The sequence below is a fragment of the Scomber scombrus genome, chromosome 17 (genome assembly GCF_963691925.1).
Source record: "Scomber scombrus chromosome 17, fScoSco1.1, whole genome shotgun sequence".
In the NCBI taxonomy this organism is placed as follows: Eukaryota; Metazoa; Chordata; class Actinopteri; order Scombriformes; family Scombridae; genus Scomber; species Scomber scombrus.
Genome location: NC_084986.1, coordinates 18,837,916 through 18,861,274, shown reverse-complemented (window position 1 = coordinate 18,861,274; position 23,359 = coordinate 18,837,916). Strand labels below are relative to the sequence as shown.

General features: G+C 37.7%; 1 protein-coding gene across 1 annotated transcript; it reads right to left on the bottom strand.

Annotated features, from left to right (window-relative positions):
- Positions 1–14,107: 14,107 nt before the first annotated feature.
- On the bottom strand, positions 14,108–20,166 carry opn8c (opsin 8, group member c). Its single transcript, XM_062437710.1, has 4 exons — positions 20,064–20,166; positions 17,139–17,432; positions 16,180–16,511; positions 14,108–14,608 (listed from the first exon to the last, which is right to left on the bottom strand). Exons 1-4 carry the CDS (start codon positions 20,164–20,166, stop codon positions 14,108–14,110), a joined length of 1,230 nt encoding a protein of 409 aa, XP_062293694.1.
- Positions 20,167–23,359: the final 3,193 nt, after the last annotated feature.

The following is a 23,359-nucleotide window of genomic DNA, read 5'->3' as shown; positions in this document are numbered from 1 at the left end:
TGAGTTGTCCTGCTTTGAATTATCTTCTGAAATGACTGCCAGCTGTGTCACTTAAGACTCTTGACTTTACTCTTGTTACATCTTTTACCATAACACTTACAAAGTTCCTTCATAAAAACAACAGGAAGGAACTATAATTATAGTAATAGATATATTATTAATTAATCATACATTACATAACTATTGAAACAATGACAGTCAAATATAACTCTATAACAATCATCCCAAAAAATCATAATAAAACTTCAGGTTACACATGAAAATAACAACATGTAGTTTACATTGGGCCAGACATCCACATTTGGAGGAACTGACAAGGGTTTCCGTTCTTTTCATCTGAGCCAAGCTGTTATTCAACTAACAGACATCCAGTAAGTGTACTATAAGGGAGTTTATTTTACAGAAAATATACGTTTTATGAAAAAAAAAAACCTTATCAAAGGAAATACCTCATCAAATAAAACATAAATAAGCACATCGGTCTGTTAGTTTGAATATCCAGGCCTTTTCTTCAGCCATCTAAACACAGGGTTTTGCAAGATTTAAATAATGCAAACATTATTTCATATGATTTATTTTAAAAAGTATGTAAGTTTTAATGGTGAACGAATCTGAGCTGCTCTCTGTTAGGGTTAGGGTTACCACCTCCAAAAAAAATGTAACACTGACCAATTATATCCCCCAAAACACGTTACTACAGAGACGTGTGAACACCTGCTTTGTGTCTGAAGACCCACATTCACTATCTGAGTCAACACCCGCTGCAGCTTAAAAGTGTGGGTACAAGTGCAAACAGAAGGTGAAACAATCAGCAACAGTGGAGGACATTTGTTGTTTATGTTGTGAAACTTCTTCCTTATCTGTGTGTGTATGACTTAGGTTTGACCTTTTTGACAATTTCCCGGCAAATCAAATGTATTTTCAGCTTCAAAATGGACTTGACTGAAAAATGTGGCATTTTCAAAATGAAATGTTATAACTTGCCTGTTTGCTACCTTCTCTTTAACTCATCCCTGATTGATTGTGCTAATTTTAACTCTGCTTTCCCTGAAAATTGGATCTTGTCTTTCAACACGATCATAACGATTAATTTACAGTTGAATAAAGTAACGAGAAGCATTGCCTTTAAATCAGGTTTCAAAGATTCATCAGCATCCATGTGCTCAAATCACTGAGAACAATACACAGCTTATTGAGGCAGATGCCAATTACACTATATCACTCTGAATCTCAGGACCGGTTGAGAAAATATGATGTAAACCCCCCCCCCAAAAAAACCCTCCCCCCCGATGAGATGCACAATGGCTCCCGCTTAACTGCTCAGTGACCAAAGGCAAAACATTGTGATTATGCTTCCAGCTCTCCATTGGGAGTGTATGAATAAGGGAAGAAAATGATCTACACACCTGATTGGAGACCATGGCATCCCCAATGCCTTCCCAAACACTAGGGATGGAGCAGAACGCCGTCTCTGAGCCAAGTGTCTGAGGTGCTGCAAGAAAGTGAAACATTATGTAATCATGTTAATTAATAATGACAGGGTATTCATTTTTATGTGATGATAATGGGTTAATGGGCTTTTCATTTCAATCACACAGTACATTACCGTACTTACACCACCGACAGTACGTGACCTACTACACCCACACTTTCACACTTGCTGCAAATCAGCAGCTGTGAGGTGTTAGTCAACACTTTTGCATCTCAATAACATAAGTGAAACATTCAAACACTCACAGATGAGAGTGGAAGTTAAGGACAGAATAGTAAACGGGAAAAGAAAAAGTAAATGGAAAAGAATAGTATCATGCTTTATAAACCTCACACAGCCAGACCACAAGCTACAGGCTCCGTTTTCACGGTGAGATTTAAATCTGAAGACAATATCAGCTGGGTCAGATACATACGTCACTGCTGAATGAATAACATAACTCATCCACCCTCTGCAGTCCAAAATATATAATTGAACAACTATTGATGACTGATTACACTTGGTGTTGTAGTACAGTCTCTCTAAATCTTGTCACACTTTTAAACTAAATCTTAATGCACCTTGTTTTAACACTTCTTTCTCCAAATCCTATTGATCCTTGTTTTATCATAAATGTTATGATTCTTTATTTTCATGTTAAGCACTTTGTGTTGCATTTTGCTATGGAAATAAAGTTTAATTCTTATTATTACAGTATAAAATGGTACATGACACTGCACATGACTGACCTGCAGCTGAACTTATTTCCAAAACCACATTTGGTGGATAGTTTTGGAGCAACTGTCATTTTTAATATTCAGAATGAAAAGAACAGGAAAAAAAACAGACTGGGAGATGGCTTTGAACACTGTCAATCATCTACTTTAAACAACATCTGCACTATCATTTCAAGGTTGTATTAATTAATTGCAACATTTTTTAGCAGTCAAGCATGATTCATGTTCACAGGCAGATCTGGAAGAAATCTTAGCTTTAAGTTTGACTCAGACTGTCGCTGAATTACTTGATGAACATGTAGGAACTGGTAATAATGGACTAACTATGGAGCACCATATGTTGGGTTGTTGTCTTGCTGCAAAGCAGCTATTCATGTAAAAGTAGAAGGAATGCATTTGGTTATTAATAATGACTAATAATTATCATAAATAATCATTAATGATTATCAATAAATGAAAGAATAATCAATTCTAATGATTAATTCGGGGCGCCACCAGGCAAACCGGAAATAATCAAACTATCTGACTCCGAGCACTGACTACTTTGATCAGCCACTTATCACAATAACATGTGCGCAATGATCACAAAAATGCTTCTCTTTAAAACTAAAATTATTTATCAACAAAGTATTAACAAGTTAATAAATTAATAGTTGTAAATTGTTAGCCTGGGTATACCCATGCTCTCATACCAGCGATATTCTACTTGCTTGCTTTGAATGTGAGCATGGCCACCAAGACAAAATCTTCGCCTGAGATAGGGAACCAATCACAGAACGGGGAGGCGGGCTCAAGACAATGACGACCGTAGAGCGACTCTGTTTACATCCAGCATGGCGGCCACGGAGGTGCCGCAACCGTTCGAAGCAGCAGTAGATTGTGTGCTTAAAAAATTGGAAGGCAAGTTCACTTTGAAAATAGAACAAAAACTTAAAAAAGCGCTACATGATTTCCTTCATAAAAAAGATGTGTTCGCGCTGCTCCGTACCGGCTTTGGCAAAAGCGTTATATACCAGTTATATAAGCTCTGAATACATCATTGTGTATTGTTGATATGATTGGCTGTAAGTTTTTACCAGTAGCGTACAGAATCATTTGATCGACATTCGTTGATCCCACCTCAAATACGAGGAAATGAACGGCTCCTCCGCAGACCCAACTCAATCTCACATTTGATTGAGACGCGGTCTGGCGTTAGCCAGGCTAGTAAATTATACTACCACTATAACTAATAGACAAACAACAGATGTGTATGACTGTACAAATAGACAGGTGTGTCTGTGTAGGAGAGAAGAGGGGTGTGTGTCTATGTGTGTGTGGGCACAGGGAGAGAAAGGGTGCATGTGTGCGTGTGAGTGGGGTGTTAAGGAGCGTGGGGGTTCAATGTGACAGACTCACGTCTCGTCACAAAAGAACAGGATGCGGACATGGGCCGTTTCAGCTGGGTAAAATGGCGCCAACTCGTGGTCAAAGCTCCAAAACACACCGGCTCAGCAGCAACACGTGGCAGATGAATGAGGCTAGGATGTAGCTTAGCTTGTATCTAGGGATGCCCAATATTTACTTAAAAATTTAATATCGGGAACGGGAACAGGAAGTATCCGTATCGGGTTTTTATAACCGATGTTTGTTCTGTAGGCTTCAGCATTTCCGAGCCTGCATGAACGCAGCATGGGACGTTTACCGACGCGCGCTTGATGACGTATAACAACAACAACACACTGGACTCGTGGATCGCTAACCGTGGCTAAAAAGTTCATAGCGTCCACCGCCATGTAAACGAACACACAAACCAGAAACAAGGTTTACCTCCTCGTTGTCATTTTCTCTATTATGCTTTCAGCGAGTCGCCTCTGTGACGTCACCGTCTGCATACTTGCCTACTACACGTACTAACTCTGACGTCATTTGAAGTATGTAGTGTGTTTCAAATGCGTAGTATGCGATTTAGAGTATGCGAGAAGTTCCCAGATGGTATACTGGATTCGCCAGAAATGCAGAGTATGCATCAAGACCTGACTACTCACACTCAAATTACCCAGGATGCAACGTAAATTCTGAAAAAAAAAAACAAAATACAAACGTCACAGATCACCACCTCAGTGGTTTCAAGTTAGCTACAGCGAGGGTATGTTCGCTTCCTCTTTTCAAAAATCTTAATAATAAAAGGCAACGGGTGTTGACTGGAAGTGCGTTACTCGCTACGGCTAACTTGAGTGGCTCTTAATTCGCAGGAACAAAACTTTAAACAGGTGTTATTTGGAAAAATTAGCGTCACTCTAAAGGGCTACTTTCTCGCCTAAAAAGGTTAGAAATGTCGATAAAGTGGTATATTTACAAAGTTAGAGCTAAAATGAAATCAGCTTCAGCCAGCTGATTTCAGCTCGGGTAGGAACGAAATGCATAGTGGATTATCGTGTAGTTTACTACAGTGTAAACGGTCTGCTTACTCTCTGGTCGTTTAGTGTGTAGTGTGTAGGATGGAAGTATGTAGTATAGAAGTATATGGGCCTGATTTACTAAAGGTCTGCGTGTTTAAAAACTTGTGCAAACTTGACATAACCCGCAAAAAATGTGCAAGCTGATCTACTAACGCAGTGCACTGAGGTTTGCGTCTTACAACTGTGCAAGATAATACGTGCTGTCCATTTAGTACGTTTGCCATAATGAATATGTAATATGCAGCGTTTTAACCCCAGTGCGCAAAATACAGGGAGGAGAAAATGCAAATATGTTATTAAGCATGCGGCAGCATTAATGTTTCCAGTAAGCCGCTGTTCATTGTGGTCTGAGGTAGCGGAATGTGTTACCTGCAGTACACCACTGCAGAGCATGAAAAGCAATACCTTGCCCTCCTTATGCGGAAGCTCCTGATCCCAAATGGAAAAGATGGCAGCAAGCAAAATTTGCACTTCTGGTCCTCAAACCGAGCCAATGGCAAACCAATGGGTGATGTGACACCCTGCTACATCCACCTTAGAGCTTAGCATTGTTGCATGCAGATGGATGAAGAAGGACAAAAACATATATAATCTTGAACAATCAGAGCTGAAGGCTTTGCTGATTTGGTTCCCCAGTCCTTGCAATCCCGATTTAACAGTACTGGCATTACAATTGTATGAGAGCCAGCATTCATTGATTTATTCATTGTTTTTATCATTGTGTGAAGTCGATGACAGGGCCTCTTCATCCCCCACACTATAATGGGGTGTGCATGTTTTTCCTCTTCAATGGACAAATTATGCATCCATACATACTGTATACAGGATTTTCTTTGTTTTACTTTTCTGACTGATGTGGGCAGCAAAACAAGAAGGAACAACAATCATCAGAGGTATTACCATGATGAAGCCACATCTGTTTGGATTAATTTGCAGGTTTGATGAGGCCAATAAAAGCTAAATCTCCTGTCAAACTGCCACCACATCAACACCACTAACACCAGAGTGGCTTCAGATGAGATTCAATGAAATTACTTGAAGAAAGCCACTCTGACAGTTTAAATCAAACCAACCTCAGCTTGAGTAAATCTGGAGAGGAACAAGTTCAACAACACTCTTCCTTTTTTAACTGTCTAAGATACATGTTTGTATTGCACTTCTTTAATGAATGTCAGCAGACACACAGATGACTCTTGTGAAAAAATGGCCTCCCTGTTCACATTTGTTTCTTTTATGTTGTGTGTATGTGTCTTAAAACATATTTTCACTTCAAAAACATCAAGGAGGCACAATGAGAATCCAGCTGTAGTTTAGTGCACTGGAAACTAAAGGCAATGTGAATGGTGGACAAACAACCATAATTGCACATAGTGAAGTTTTATGACTCATAAAAAGAGATCCGAGCCCCAGCTCACTTCATCCATCAAAACAGATTGGTTCAGAAATGGTTCCTGTTCTGACAGATGAAGATGTTTGTATCTTACCAATAGCCACGAGTAGCCATCCATCCATGAGAATGAGCTATGGAGTCCTGGCAGCATATCATTTTCATTGCTCATACTGTTGTTGATGCTTTATGTATTACCTCCCCACCACACGTGATTAACTGCTGATAACGTGTTGCCAAGCAACAGCAAGGTGCTTCACATTGCAAAAAAGTGTTGGATTAATTAGAGCAGAGCTTTGAGTCTAGTCATATATCAAATTGTAAATAAAACAATAAAAAACATGAAACAAAGGCTTCTATCAACTTAAACATTTACTTTATTGCCATCTGAAATTATTAGTATGTAAAATATGTCTTATAGAGGTTATATCATTTGAAACAGATCAGTGTATCTGTGTTTAAAAAAAAAGAAGTTCGAATTAACTCAACTCTTAATGTGCATTTAATCCTTTTAATGCTATTCATCAGATTTTTATTTTAAAATAATTATTTATTTATTCATTTATTAAAATGATAATAAGTTCTTTCTTACCATGTAAAGAAATAAATAAGAAGTAAACATAAAATATCTTATAAACATTTCCTAATTATGACTTCTTATTGTCTAAGTTTCAACGTAGTAAAAGTTACAAGATAGTAAATAAAGTATTATTATTTTGAGATCCCAGCTTATAATTGTGACTTAATGTGTCATAATAATGAAATGAGTGTTAGACTGTGTATGTGTAATAATAACTATGATACATTTTGGCTGTAATTATTTCTAATCTTTAATTTCACTATTTATTTTCCCACCAGGAAAGGAGGCCATCCAACACTCTTTTGCTAGTTTAGGTGAAAGAAAACAAACAGATTTTATATCTTGTTGTGGCTGCTCTTTTGCACTAATTTCTAGACAAACTGAGATAAATTGGGTTAAGTGGAATTGCAGACAAAGAGAAAAAAAATGGCAAAGCAAAACAAACAAAGGCAGGAACGTTTGACAAAGATAATATCTCTGGCCTCTGTCTCAGCGGCTAGAGCCAGGTTGGCACACAAAGTCCACTGACTTGTGATGGACCAGCATCAGGACCTATACAGCCGCTACAATGCAAGGTACATGAGTAGGTTGCAGTTATCCTAAAGAAGCATTTATATGTACATTTTTTGGAAATGACTCAGCTGTAGATGAGATATTGAGATTGTAGGTTCTTTAGGACCCAAACACTTCTTTGTTTTGTGTTGCATCTTAATGTATTAGGATGTGCAGTCAGAACTTGATTACCCACAATAAACATGATTCAGATTCAAAATCCCTATAACTCAACAAGTTAGACCCATTAATATGCCAAAATGAAAAAAATAGGTTGCTGTGTTACAAAATGATGAATATGAGAATCTTTTGATCTGGCGCCCCCACTGGCAGCACATAACATTCGTCAGTGCCTTTCAAAATCCATATGACCAAACTAATCTGTCAATAATAATTTAACATCTGTGCATGTTCAAGTCCCGAATCCAATCCAAAATATACAATTGGACAATGTGAACAACCTATGGAACAACCTTTGTAGTAATCTTATCTGACGTCATCACTGGCCCTTTTTGCAGCCCATCAGTTCAGCTTCTGTCTCTAAACAGGTCGTCTTTGCTCCTGTCTCTTTAAGGCCCCTCTGTTCTGATAGGCCATCTTTATAGAGGCTGCTGGGGGGGGGGGGGGGGGGGGGGGGGCAGCACATATTAGAGCCGTGTTAAGTTAACGCTGATGCACACAACCAGAAACAGCAACAGTGATGATGATGTTTGATTCAGAGTTGCAGACAACCAGCACACCTCCACATACATATGTTTACCTCATTATTTGACACCTGGGCCACTTTTAACATGAACATCCGACACTGTTAGATTATATAAATAACTGAAAAACATATTAGGTTCCCGAAGAGAGAAGACCGTTATCATTGGCACGACACAGCAACACAGAGAGGTCACTTCTCAGGTGTTTGAAATAACGAAAAGTGGTGTTGCTTTTCTGGTGATTACATTCTACAATTAGCCACCAGAAAATAGATACAATAGATACAGACCACTGACACTCAACTGAGTTTTACCAAATGTTTCTACTGCTATTTTATAATTATACTTTATAAAGTGCATGGAATATAACTTAACTTATTTGGTGTTAATATACAGTACATAACTTATGTATATTACATTTTGTTAATAATCATTTTGACAGGTCACACATTTGTTGCAGATACTTAAAAGGACCTCTACTCAAGAGTCTAATTGCTATCTAACCATTGACCTTTAGTTTTCTTTTCATTTTTATTTGGAGTAACTGAACTGAAAGTGGTCAGACCCCAACCGTACTTCCTTCACCTATAATAAACATGAGGGAGTGGTTTCCATTATCAATTTTCTAATTCTGACTTGAATGTCCTTTCCTCACACTTCTTATGTAACACATCTCTCCCATATATGTATATATAGAAACAGATGAATATAATGCTCCAATATGTTGACATAGGTGTCACATTCAATTACAAAACAGAATATCACACTGGGTCACACTCAGTGGTCATTACCAACAGGATCTTTTTAACCTTTGCCAGTGTATGGCAGATCAATACTCACAGGACGCAGGGGAGCCGCAGCAGCATCATCATAGCTTCCTCTCCTCATCACTGCAATTCCATACTCTGGAGTGTCCATGCTGGTGTCTCCAAGTGAGCCCTCAACCCCCCTGCTCTCTTGTGCTGTACTGTGCTGGATTTTAGTTAAGGCAGTTTTAGTTCTGCAAGTACAGGAAAGGCAGTATGAGGACCCTGCTGCAGACTAGCCAGGAAGCGGGTGCAGAATGACGCCTTCTGTCCTGTAAAAAACGTTTCCTCTCACTAATGAGGATTAGAACAATGGAGGCCTGGCCGGCACACAAAAGAGGAGAGGGGGTTTTTTGTGCCTGACCTGGACCTACAATGCCGCTCCACCTCCCCAAAACCCTCTCCTCTCCTCTCTATCCATCCATCCCTCCATCCATCCCACCCTCCCTTCATCTCTCCATCCCAGCCTGTCCTGTTCCGCTCCAATGGGGCAGCTTCATCCCATAATGAGATCGCCGTGCGTCCCACCTCGTCCCCATTTTCAGGCTAACGAGGTTGCGATGCCGTGACAGCCAGTGCCAAACAGGGTCTCAGAGATTGTTCCCCCCTTATTTTCCCCATATACATCCTGTAGATACATGATTATATGCATACAACACATACTTTTGTGACCTTCCCTTTAATTACAAGACTAATATTTCAGAGCTTTGAGTGTTTGACAGTAACAAGCAGGAGTGAGTTTGAAATGCATTGTCCTGTGTTTAAATTCCTCTCTTAAAGGTCACCTCTGTGGTGCAATTGAAATCCAACTTCCTATTTTCATTTAGTAAGCATGTGTGTGTGTGTGTCTGTGTGTGTCTGTGTGTGTGTGTGTGTGTGTGTGTGTGTGTGTTTGTGTGTGTGTGTGTGTGTGTACCCAATCACAGCCGTCTTATAGACACACCCATTGCCCCTCTTCTAACAGTATGCACACAAGTAGACACAGCAGAGATAATCTGATACAGAGAATATTTGTAGTGGTAGTGTAATATTCTTAACGTATTCATAGATAAATCCACTCAGAATCACTCATTTCACTCATTTTACCAGTGGCCCAGAACATAACATGTATGCCATACATCTGTTTTTTAGCCTCACTCTGTATGTGCTGCGGACACCACATCCCTCCCCTTCTTGGTTGCTAAATAATATCAACACTTGATGTCATGGATATGTTATAGTAATACCAGTGTAACATTAATGTCTGTCACTACTAAAATATACTCTTTAAAAGCTTGTGTGAACCATTCTACTTTATCAGAAACTGATAAAATATCTAACAAAATTAAACTTATGCCTTTTACAGAGTCGACAGAGGCATCAGGAGTGATAGTGTAGCCACATATGTGTACTTTAATCTGATCGCTGATACTGAGCCTTTACATTTTTAATGTATTTTTGTAAAGGTATCAGAATAAGTACATATCTATTGCAAACATTTGTTGACCTCCCTCTGCACCTGCTGGATCCTTTAACCTGTATGTTTTCTGTTTTAAATTCTATTAATTCTATTGTCTTATTATTAGATATGTGCTGTTTTTTGTCTGTCATATTTTATATCTTTTAATTATCTTGTAGTGAATTTTCTGTTAAATGTTTTGTCTGATTGTGCTTGGATGTATTATCATCATTTAGGACCCCCTCGAAAACAAGATGGTCTCATCTCAAGAGGTAATTCCGAATATAGAATTTCCAATACAACACCTGGCTTAACTTGTTGACCTTTTTTCTTGCACCATCTTCACATATACAAAAAAGCTTTATCACTAGATCATCTCAGTGTAATCACTTTCATTTTCACATGATAAATCCTTTTGAAGTAGTTCATCTCTGTCACTGCTATATACTCTGTCTTGTTTTGCCATGCAGTCTTGTTGTTTTTCATTTGAATCTCACTTTTATTTTCTAATCATGATGAATTTGCTTCCCCCATCAATTACCCTTCAATTGGATTTGTATTAAATAACCAAACTCATTTATTTGAACATTTGAAGCTGCTCTCCTTACCCACAAATGCATAATAAACACAATGCAATACGCCCAGGCATTATTTCAAAAGCATACTGAAGCCTCTCATGTTTATATAGTGTCAAACATAGACTTTATATTCAAGCATATGAAGAATTCAGAGTTTTTGTTTCACCTACCCATTTTGGACCAAACATGATAACTTATCAGCGGGGGGGGGGGGGGGGGGGGGGTTTCAAATAAACAAACAGCGCTTTTGCCCTTTTGTTATCAGTGATTCAACTTGGCTCTGGTCCTGATGGACTCAATTTTGTCTTGTTTAGGAAACGTAATGGTTTATATCCAGTTGTCAAAAGCTCAGCATGAAGCCAATCCTGAGTAGGTCTCTGTATTGGTGACTGGTTTGGTGGAGTTTCAGTGGCGGGCTACAGTTATTGTTACACTGGAATTTATGTATTTATGTATTTCACAAATGTCGTTTTTGATAGACAGGTCTCCATTTTCTAGTGGTATCTGTTTGATTGACGGCTGCCTTTTATTTAAGCTTTCCCATGCAGAGACATACTGTTTTCATTACAGCATTGAATGTTTGAACACAGTAACCAGACTTCACGCTTCAATGGCTTTGTTGAGTGTATGTCAACATGGTAAAAATCCTGATCAGACCCTGTGACGAGTTCATACAGGGGAATGCAATTAAGTCTTGTGGCTGATTTGGAGCACGAAGGAGACTCTGTGTTGCTTTTCAGCTTTGCTCATCAATGCAGCCTATGTCTGTAGAGGTTACATAATCAGTAGCACATACACAAAAGCCTCTCACCACTCATCTGTTAAGACCTTTCACTGAAATAGTGTAACTCAGAATTTATAACCAAGACTTTGATCTGGTTCTTTGGTCTCCTGAAATTGAAATGTCACTCTCTTTGTGATATTTGCATCGATTCAGATCATTGCTTTTGCCTCTGCAGAAGAGTTTGTGCGACTTCCTCAGTTATGGATGATTTGTGGATGCAACTGTAATGCCTGGTAAATCCTCTGGAGGCCTGCACATGTCAGATGATACTCCTGGTGTATGGAAGCAAATTAAGGCCATAAGAAGTTTTACAAGCAACCAAAATCCTAATTGTGAAACCTAACCAAAACTGAATTCTTAATGTTAAGATTTAAATATCCTTAAATTCATGACATTTTACCATCTCTATTTATCTTTTTGAAATTTTCAAAGGGTTATCTGTGTGCAAAAAACTGAAATTTGAACCCTCCAAATACATTTTTTTTAAATGGCTAAAACCTCAAATGACCTTCTCAATTTCAAATATGGGAATTCAAACCAAATGAATTCAGATAAATGGTATACCATGACAGAAATTTAAACTTTAAGCATTCAGTAGTTTTAAAATTTCACAATTCTGCACTGATAAAAGTGTTATAATTACGGCCTTTCTTTGCTTCCATACACAGAAATCCTGATAAATGGGCTGAACTGAACATATTGATAATATGTGACCATCTTATCAAGAGTAGAGGTTAACACTACTCAGATAACACAGTCCTGTACTGACACAGCTGTAGACATTTTTCCCTCCATACTTAGAAACACTCTGTAAATTTCTGATTGACACAATGAGCACAAAGCGTTCCATGGTTAGGTGAAAGCTTTTCATTAACATGCATGAAGCTTTTAAAGCACTTCAAGAAATAAGATGAAGCTGATTCAGTGCTGTGTGAGAATTTTCTTTCTTTCCATTTATTCAGCTGTTGAAGCACCAGAGAATAAGACTGTACTGAATATATATGATAATATTTAAGCATAAAATGTTGAGAATGAATTATAATATATCAATTTAGCACTTTATTATTCTCATTTGAAATTGATGCATATGATTGCCCGGTTGCATTGTTAGAAAAATAGATATTTTCAGGCTGCTTCATTTGAACAGAGGACAGGAAATAAATCACTACAATGACAAATTCAGAATTAGTGGTTAAATAAATAAATGAATGTTAGAAAATGTATCAACCTGGACTGACAAGTATAATTGTCTTTGCACATAACATCACACAATTTCAAGTATGAAAGCATTAAACAGAATATTACTGTATATGTCTACATCAACAACATCAACAAGTAGAAATGGAGTAACAAAAGAACCGTAAAGTGTACAAAATATTATAAACATAATATAGTCAAGGAATTCAAGTGATGCAAACAGTTCACAAACATGTATAAATACCCACACTGAACCAGCGTAATTGCAGTGGAGTAAATGATATAATAGCTTTGAGCTGGGTTTGTCTAGAAAGGCGTATTGTAAATTGTAACAACAAAGAAGCAAAGAAACATAAATCCACGTATACATGATAATTACAGTGTTGTGCTACACGTGAGTCTGCCAGACTCTTTCAATGTTAGAGCTACTAGAGTGTATTAAAGCAAAAAGAAAAAAAACATTCCATCCTTCAAAAAACAGAAATGAATTTGTTAATAAAATAATTAATCTCAATAATCATACTGTGCCCTTGTTGATAACCAAAACATTTAATGACAGTAAATACTTGAAAAACTGCACAAATATTACACATTACACATTACCTGGCATTAATATTACAAAAGGCCTCTACCTAGGCAGACCTTTTGACTTCCACTGAGCTAAATGCTAACATTATTATGTAATGCTCCCAATGACAATGCTAAATGTTTATCAGGTGTAATGTTTATGAGTTTGTTAGTGTGTTAGCATGCTAATATTTGCTAAGCATACAGTACAGCTAAGTACAGCTGATGGGAGTTTTACTATGTGTTTTGTTATTTAAGTGGTACAGCTGAAAAATTGTGTCTAACCCCAACCCTAACCCTTCAGTTTTACTCTCCACTCCTTTCCAAACACGAGTTGAGTGCTTGTGCCCAAACACCTTACTAACTACGCTGCTAACATGATGCAAAATGTGCTCCTCATAGTAATTTACAACAAGCTTAGTAAATATCCGTCAAAGTCTCCACACAACAAACACACAACGTAACACCGAACATGTAACATGTAATTACAGTCAGCCCTCTTAGTTTTCATGTCAGCAGTGCGTAAAATGATGCACAACTGTATGTTTACAGTAACACTGACATTGAGTTTTGCAGTGTTATGACAACGAAGGACAGGCTTTGCTATTCAGCTACTACTCATAAAGACTATAAATAATCAAAGGATTTGACAGGATGCATGCTGAGAGCTGGAGTTTGTTGCTGCTTAATCTCTCAGAAATGCATCCAGATAGAAATTCATTCATTTACAAAATCAGCAACACAGACCCTGATTCATTTCTGAGCCACCAATGAAACAACACAAAAACATTATTTTTGGTTGATGGCTGTCCACAGTTTAGCTACACGACTTGCCTCTCCCTGCATGAACACTGTTTAGCTACGTTCATAATGAGACAGGCAGGGACTCTCTAGTTGGTTTACTGTCCAAGATGATGGGACTGTTCTTAGGTGAGGACGCCCAGCAGGTGTAAACCGGCTTACTGAAGCGGTTGCTGCTGCTGTGCATGCCTTTGCCTTTGCTCTTGCTCTTCTTGTCAATTCTTTCCTGAGACATACCAAATGGTTTTTGGACACAGCTTCTTTCTTGGAGCTGGATGTGGATGGGATATGGGGCTTGGTTGCCTGTGGCAGTGACGCCTACTCGATTCCCCCCCAGCTTTGGACAGAAGGAGAGAACAAGGCAGCCCAGCTCCCGCTGGAAAGTCTTGTTGAAGTAAAAGTAGATGAACGGATTGTAGATGTGGGAGCTTTTGGCAAAGAGGGCCGGGAAAACAAAACCCTCGGGAGCCATGTACCTGTTCTCCTTATGGAAAATGAACAGGAAGGACACAACAGCGTACGGGGCCCAAGCAATCACAAATCCCAGGCTGATGCAGAAGAACATCTAGAAGAGGAAGTTATAAAAAAAGACTACTTTTAAAAAAAAAAGACTAAAAAAAAAAAAAACTAAAAATTACTACACAGGAAATAATGCAGCCCTGTAAAAAGCATACGCTTGATGAGAGGAATGAATCATTTTGTCTTAGTAACAGAGGAATGCAGTTGCTAAAAGCATGTTTCCTGGGAGACTATCCTGTTCAGAAAAACAAAAGCAACAGTCATGCAGTCAAGCAGCCTCATAATAAAATCAGTGTTAACTGTTTTTTGGGAAAATAATCTCTGACAGTCATGTGAATAATGACAATCATTTCCAGACCAATGACAGCACTGATCACATGAAAGAGTTCAAATCATGTGTATGCTTATTTTCAGTAGCAGAGCACGAAGTATCGTGACTGCTGATACCTCTGACGCATTAACGTCTTAAGCAGAAACTCGAGTACAGTCATTGCTGTACAGAAGTCTGACCTTGACCCTGACATTTATTTTGTATTATGTTACTAGTGTAATCTTTATTTTTTTCACCCAGAGAATGAGTAGAATGGGTAGTTTAGAGAGAGAGACTAGAGAGAAAACGAGTCTGTCTTGTAGGAAAAAATAAAATGCCAGGATGATCATACTTGGGCATGAGACAGGAACAACCCATGTCAAATGTATAAGGAGAGAATCAGGTACTTTTCCACAAGAACCACAGACCTCAGCAGGTTTTTTTGGAGACCTCAGCAGTTTTTTGGGTATAAAAAGGAGAAACCTACTTTGTATGTTAGATCATTTTATCATAAACCTTGTTTGTGTGTGATCTCGAGTTTTGCTGCCAGCTATAAAACTCTACTGAGAATATTTTTCAAGACTGACCAATTTGACCCCACACTAGCTCTGATGGACACATTCAAATAACTACAAATATGTGCCTGAAAAGTATCTTACACAGTAAGTATGCACACATTGTCACATTGCTTTAAAGGACAGAGCATCTATTCAAAAATAACAGAGGGAAATTACCTTCTTGTTCTCGTTCGCATCAAAACGAAGAATGATTTAAAAATCTATTTTAGAGGACAAGGACATCTAAATAACTGGTATGGTAGCTTTTTCAAAGTTCTCAAATAAGAAATAGATGTTGAGAATGAAGCTGGAGACAACCATCAACTATCCTAAAAGGAAGTTACTTAAGAAGAAACCATATTGGAGTAAGGAGTTAAAAGAAGTCTCTGCATACATATGTTTCTCAGTTGTTCAAGTAATCATATGGAAAGGAAGAAATTCTTAGGCTTTGGGAAACAGTGATCAATATTTTCATCATTTTCTGACAGTTTATAGACCAAACAATGAATAGATTATTCAAAAAAAAAAAAGATTAATTGATAATGAAAATATTCGTCAATAAGAGTCCTGATCTGAATTTAAAAAATGAGATATTCACGTTTTTGTTTTCAGGTCTCAAGTCAAGTGTTTAGGGAGTGAAGTCTTGAGTCTTCAGTTTTGTGTACGAGTCTAAATCTCTGGCTGACATACTGTAACAGAAACAGGAAGGACACTACAGATATCTGACTTTTTTCTCATCATCAAGCTCACCATAGATAGTCGTTTCTCAGTGTTGCGCAGGTTGTTGCGGATGCCTCTTGCTGACAGCGAGTATGAGAAGCGGGACACCTTGTAGAGGATCTGACACTGGGACACCACGATGAACATGACAGGCACTAGGGTGAAGCAGGCGAAGGAGCAGATAACGTAGAAGGCGTCCTTCGCTGACGTATGATAACCCCTCCAGGCGATGGTGCAGGACAGTCCGTAGGGCTCAGGGACATACTCGCCCCAGCCGAACAGAGGGAAGCTGGACCACACAGCTGCCACGAGCCAGATGGCACAGCATGCTAAGTGGAGGTTGGCTCCTTCCAGCCACACAGCTGTAACAAGCAACAAAAACATGTTAGTGATCTGACACCTTTAGTCCTGAAATTCAGAAGAAGAATAGATGAATGGCTCGACATATTGGCAATTACACTGATTCACTTTTTTAAGGAGAGGTAGATGAGAAGATGGATAACTTATGTTTGTACAATAAATATGAAGCTCCAGTCAGCACTCGCATGTGGGAGCAGTATAGATCATTTCATCTAATTCTCACCAAGAAATCGAATAAGTGCAATTCCCACAATGTTGAACTATTTCTTTGAAAAGCTTTTTGAAACCAGTTGTTCTGCTTTCATCCTTGACTACTGTTCTTCCTAAACTATTACATAACTGTTTGTTGGTTTTAAAGTAAATCCCCACAGTGGAGAAAATAATTTCCCTATCTAACGATTATTTCCAACGGCCAACTAGCCTAGACTAGCCTCTGATCTACTCGTCAAACATGTTGTACCGGGCATTATTTAGAACCTTTAAGAAAAGCCTTCGATGAGGATTATTTGCTGTAAAACTAATAATAAAACTGGATTCAGCGGTCCTTGAGAACAAAAGCCTTTTATCTACCCTCTCTTTCTACCTCCGTCATTTCAAACAAAGTCCTTGAGCCAATAAACATATCCCACCATAAACCAAGCTGTAGCATGTCTTCAGGTAACGGATGATACTGATGGCGGTGATGGTGAACATGCCGCACAGGCCGAAGATGTAGCAGCCGAGGCCGTAGTAAACACATGTGATGTTTTCTCCCAGCCATGCATGGCGGAAGGACGACAAGATGGAGAGTGGGTAGAAGCAGATGCAGCACAGGAAGTCGACCACGGCCAGGTTGACGCACAGCAGCTCAGAGCCTACCATCTTCTTCCTCCTGCGGTAACAGATCACCAGAACCAGCCCATTGCCCAGAATAGAGAGCAGAACTAGACAGAAGACCGAAGAAAAACAACAACTCTTTTTTTCTCATTTACAGCTGCATACAATTGAAGTTGTGTTTCTGTTGACCTGATGAACACAAGTCCAATATTCCATTTTCTTTTCACTCTGTTTGGGTCTCCACCAACTCTTGGAAGAAATAACTAACTCTCTGGCTGCTCAGTGCCCTACTATGCTCACAGGTTGCTAACTTTGTTGATGAAAAAGTAGGAATGAACCAGAACAGTAAAGTTGTGAGTCTGAAAACCAAAATGACAAGTGGAAAGACATTAAAACTGAGAGTCTGCAGAGTCAGGTTATAATTCTCTGAGTTTGTCAATATGAGTGACCTTGTTCACATCAAACACAGTCATTTGATCCATTGTTACTATAAAACAATTGTGATAAAATATTCTGGTGTTGAACAAAATCCCCAATTCTAGTATTATTTGTATCCTAAGCTACATTTTACTTAAAGGAAACAAGCCTCCATATTTGACACACAATCAATGATGCATGATGGATGAAAGACTGTCTTTATCTTGGTAAAGAATGAGAATGCAAAATGAATAATATATCAATAAAGACTGCAGTGACAAATTTCTGATTCTTATTGGTGAGCAGGATAGGCTAATAAACTCCTGTAGACTTTCTCACCGCATGTAACAGAACCAGGGAACAGGGATGCAAGGAGAAAATGATCAAATTATCAGAGCTGATACAGCCACACATCACACGTGAAATAACTTGAATAATGAGACAAGAAAAAAAAAACAACAATTTAGGACATTCAGTCATGAAGAACAACACTGTGTCTAAGATTTTATGTATGAATTACACTTTTGTTATATTGAAGATGATTTTTCTGAGACAATTTAAAGTCTATTAATGTTTTTCATCTTTGGATGAAAGATGTCTGAATGAATTATGGGAATTCTGACATATTGTCTACTGGATGTTTTTTAATTAGGTTGTTGGCACAAAACAACTGTGCATATATATTTTTTGCAATAAAACTAAAGTCCCCTTCCAATCAAAAATCAGTCTTGCTTATTGCTACTTCACTTTGATTTTCACTGTGCAGTAGGATGTATGTGCAGAGTTTGACACTAGAAACCTGTTTTCACATTCATCTGTTTAAACAAAAAAAAAACCTTCTCTGGGATCACTGAAAGTCGGAGTTTAACATGTATATCTACAAGCATGATTTGTGACATCACAAGTTGTTTGGAGCCAATCATGGTCCAGTGTTCATCTTGTGGAAAATGGAAACTTGAAGCATCCAGTGTGCATTCATTGGAAATGAACAGCAATGATCAGCAGTTAAACTTGAAATAAAAAAACATTTGCATATTCATAGATTTTATATTTGGACATTCAGACATTTCTGGAGTGGATCTTTCTTAATTGAGATGTACTATATGTTGTTATGTTAGTGTATTAAATATGTTTTGCTTTGTTTTTATTAATATTGGGTGATGATACTTGCATTTTTCTCATGTCACAACAATTATAGTGTAGAAATAATAAGTAAGGACCAATAGAACTCGTTGCACCATCCCTGTCCTTCGTCTCTGTGTATGAAAGGACCACCTGATGTGGGGAGGCGATGACCAAGGACAACTGTTCAATGGACTGGATTATCTGCAATTATTGACTGTTCACAGAAAATCTCAGAACTACGGTCTGTGAATGTGATAATGTGATGATGGATTAGCACTGTGTCTTCAAGCAACCTGGGCTTATTTGTGTTATCCTTGTATGTGACCTGAGGTCCTTGCACTCAGTGTGCTAAATAAATTACACTAAACTAAACATGTGCCACTAACTTGAAGTTCCATGATAATACACAGCACTGCTGATGTTGATAATTCTGGTTTTCATGCAGTTTTGTCAGATGTTATTTTCAAGCCTTTTGTTCAGGGGCAAAATTTAATGTTTTGAAAAAAACGTAATTTCAATTTGATTATATTTAAATTACATCACATTTTCACACTTACATTTGCCCAATTATCACTGTAACAAATATGGTCAGATTATTTAGGGAAAGGCATTTTCCCTGAGCAGTGTGGTAGTTAATGGTGGAGGAATGAAAGGGAGAGTGAAAGGATAAGACTAGTGGTCTTTTACATTTTCCTCATGTCATCATATCTTTTGAGAATACCAGCCTTCACAGCCTGTCTGTATATCCCAGCTCCAAACAGGGGTCACAAATTAATACTGTCATTTAGGGCTGCAACTAACGACTTTTTTCTTTATCTGCTTTAATTTACAATTTTTTAATTCACTGATTTCTAGTCTAACCTGCATTGAGTCTAAATCCTTCTTTTCTTATTACAAAAAAAGTAGTAACATTTGCAAATAGGCTGATTTCCAGAAATTCCAAGGCAAATCTACTTGTTTAGGTATTGCAGTAAAAGTAAAAAAAAAGAAGTAATTTATCAAAAGAATAATTTTGGTTGCTTCAATATGTATTTTAAATAGTCTTTTACACCCAGAGGAAATGTATTTCTTAGTGAAGGAAAAAAAAAAAAAAACACACTTGTCAAGGACAGTCTTTAAATTCTGATTTCTTTTACACACACACACACACACACATACATACACACACGTTAGAGCAGATAAAGCCATGAACATACCGACAGAGAGGATGGCCAGTCCCACACATATGTCAGCAGCAGGGGTCAGTTTGGAGGTAAACACAGAGCCGGTCCGGTTGTCATTAGAGGAGTTCAGATGCATTGGTTGTTCCTGTTTCTGATGTTACTGCCGCCGGTTAAATCCGTACTGTGTTCTCACACTGTGGTAGATGTGTGCACGGTGGCTGACTTTTATGCTGGTGGGTGTATCACCATGGTAACTCAACACACTGGTAAGCCATAGAGTTATCTGAACCAGAAGGATTAACTCAGGTCTCAGGAGGAAGTGTTCAGAAGACACAGGAGGTATGGAGTCCCAGAGATGACAAGTCACTGAAGGGGCTGTGAGTGAAAAGATAACATTGAGTGCAAATATGCAAGTTAAACCATTAAAATCAATCATATGTAAATTAAAAAAAACAAAAACCCCAAACATTTTCAAAAACATATACAAATCCTCCACACCAGACTGTACAACTCAAAAAACATACATAAACATTCACTAATTACAACCAACAAATGCAGCAGCACAGGAATAAATCAATATTGCCTTTACCTTTGTGAATACAAAGTTTCAATTACAGTAGCTGAGAGAGAGTGGTGGAAAGCTTTCTCTGGAATAGAAAGCTAGTAAATGAGATGTCATTGTCAAAATCAATGGTCTGCAGTGTGTTTATGTGTATCAACTCAGTTAAAGGAATTTCTTTTTTTTTTTTTTAAATGGCGTGTTCATAAAAGAGAAAAGTAGACAGAACAGACTCCAAAGCTACTTCTCATGAGCAGCTCAAAACTAGCATGTCTCACTCAAAATGATCCGAGCGACTGAGAATAAACAATCTAAGAGCCCAATATGATCAATCCATTTTATTTTTACGATGAACATTTTTTCAAAAGCTCTCTGTATATCATAATATATGGTTTTATCTCCTCAAGACTGGACTACTAGAGAGCGCTCTTCACAGGGATCTGTGACAGGATTATCCAGAAACACTCGTAAATTGAGAACAGTGCTGCCAAGATACTGATTACAATTCGAAAACACTAACATATAAAAGCAGTTCTATATGCATACTGGCACCCTGTCTCCTGCATGATTCACTACAAAGTCCTGCTACTCGCATACATACAACAACAGTGAGTTGAGACAACATAAGCATAAAAACACAAAATATCTGTCTCAAAAATACATCACAATATCAAGGTGAAAACCATGAATGGAACAGCGTTGTCATAAAAAATATTGCATCCTGAAGACAATGTAAGATTCCTTAAAATAACCCAATATCTAGATACAATAGGGTGGGTGGAGTGTGTTGATTGGAGGAAAACACACTTTGCCGTTTGTCACTTTTGAGACTGTCATGCTGCTTCCCTTTCCTTATACGGACAATAAATAATTGATCACAAAAACAAAAGATTCTACTAATTAGTGTACTCAATATACTCAACAAATAGCCTACTTATGTTCGTTTCCCTCAGTAAGCTGTGCCATTATATTAATAGTCTGATTTAATACCTCACAACTGTGCCGTCAAATTACCCATAATGACACTCTGTCACAGGCTCAATGATGCCAAAAGAAATTCCAAAAAGAGGATTTCACAATAGGCCTTTTTCACAGAAAGCAATTAGACGTCATTATCACAGTAAGAAAAGCTCAGGTGGTTCAGTGTAATGACATCTGAGACATTTATTAACCTTTACTTGAAAGACCATTGAGGAGGAATCCTCATTTACAATGGTGTCAAGAAACATTAACAGCAACACAACAAAACAAAAGAAATAAAAGAACATATTAGGAAAAATAAAACAATGAATAAATACAGTTATGCAGTCAAGATACGGTGAAGTTAAAAACATTTACATGAAGATTAAACAAGGTCTGAGATAAGGCTTTTGAACAGCTGTATTGATGGTAAAAATTCTAATTTTAAGGCCTTTTGCAGATTGTTCCATGTGTAAGGTGCATTATAAGAGAAAGACATTTTCATACATTTGAATAAAAACAAGTCATTGTTAATTGTTAATTGTTAATTTGTCTTTTTTAAAGTATTGAAAGTAAGCAAAAGAAAAACCAAAAAAGGTGTGAATGTGGTCAGGTCGTTCATGTGAAAGAGAGACTGCCTCTCAGTAAAGCTTCTCTGAATAAAGGTATAAAAAAAAAAAAGGCTGTTAGGTTGTGTTAAAAGGTTTGTAAACCATGATGTTCTTGAGCCTATACTGATAACTAGAAACTATATGTTACATTCAGGTCAATATGTCCATTTTTTGTTTCATGTTGGGCTTGAGATTGTCATGTTATGCTTTCAGCATATATTTTAAGCATGCAGTACAGTATTTCATTGTTCTGGATTGTTTCAATAATAATAAACATATTGCATGAAGCAAGCATTTAGAACAAACAAAAAATGTGCGAAGCAGTAATGTGATGAAGCCTACATGATTAAAGAATAAAATGCTATTTTCCTGTTAAAATCTGTAATAAACTTGTTAAAGCTGCATGTCCTCCAGGGCTATTAAGCAGTGTATGTTGGTGCTTTTGTAATTAAATGAGCTGAAATGGCCATCCTAACTTTTAGATTATCTTCTATTTTAATAACAGCTCTTGGCTGCTTTTTCTAGTGAGCACTGATTCTATTCTTTTAGAAACGGTTGTTTCCAGACTGCAGGACACAAGAGTTCTGCATTGTGTCTAGAAAACAAATGCAGCTCTCTATGTGTGTCTGTTCTGTTAAAACCTTCATGATTTCTTGCCAAAAATGTGGAAATATAAGAAAAATCTGTGAAATATTTTTGTAGAGATTTTAGCATGCTTTCTTTGATCTAATGTTATAAAATGAATGAGAAAAGGAAAAATAGCAGCTAACGAAGGTTAAAAAAGTGAATTAAGCACATTACAAAAGGCTGGAACCTACCCAAGTTTGAGTCAAGCCAATCTTTTAAAGGGTGGTATGAGTAAACAGTATATGTTATACTTTATACAGTTTTTTTTGCTTACATATCTGTCACTAAGTTCAGCTGTTGTTTATTTGGAAAATACTAGGAGGATTTGGTGAAAGGGTGTTTTCATGTGGACATTTTAGATTTTAAGTGAAATCAAGTAAATTAATTTACCTGATGCCTCAGTCAAGCGGCTGTAGCTTATCGGTAGATTGTCTCTGAGAACAGCTAACCAGAGTCTTTAACCCTAAACTTTGGAATAATTAACCTCATGTCAGATGTGGAGCAAATGAGACCAGACTGTAGCCTTGGTAGTGGTCTAGCTAGGAGTCACCACATTACCTGGACCCTCCCTG

Coding starts and splice junctions, on each gene's coding strand:
- opn8c (XM_062437710.1), bottom strand. CDS start 20,166: ATGCATCTGAACTCCTCTAATGACAACCGGACCGGCTCTGTGTTTACC. Junction 17,433..20,063: donor ACTGGCCATCCTCTCTGTCG/GTATGTTCATGG, acceptor TCTTCTGTCTAG/TTCTGCTCTCTATTCTGGGC. Junction 16,512..17,138: donor ATGCTACAGCTTGGTTTATG/GTGGGATATGTT, acceptor TGCTTGTTACAG/CTGTGTGGCTGGAAGGAGCC.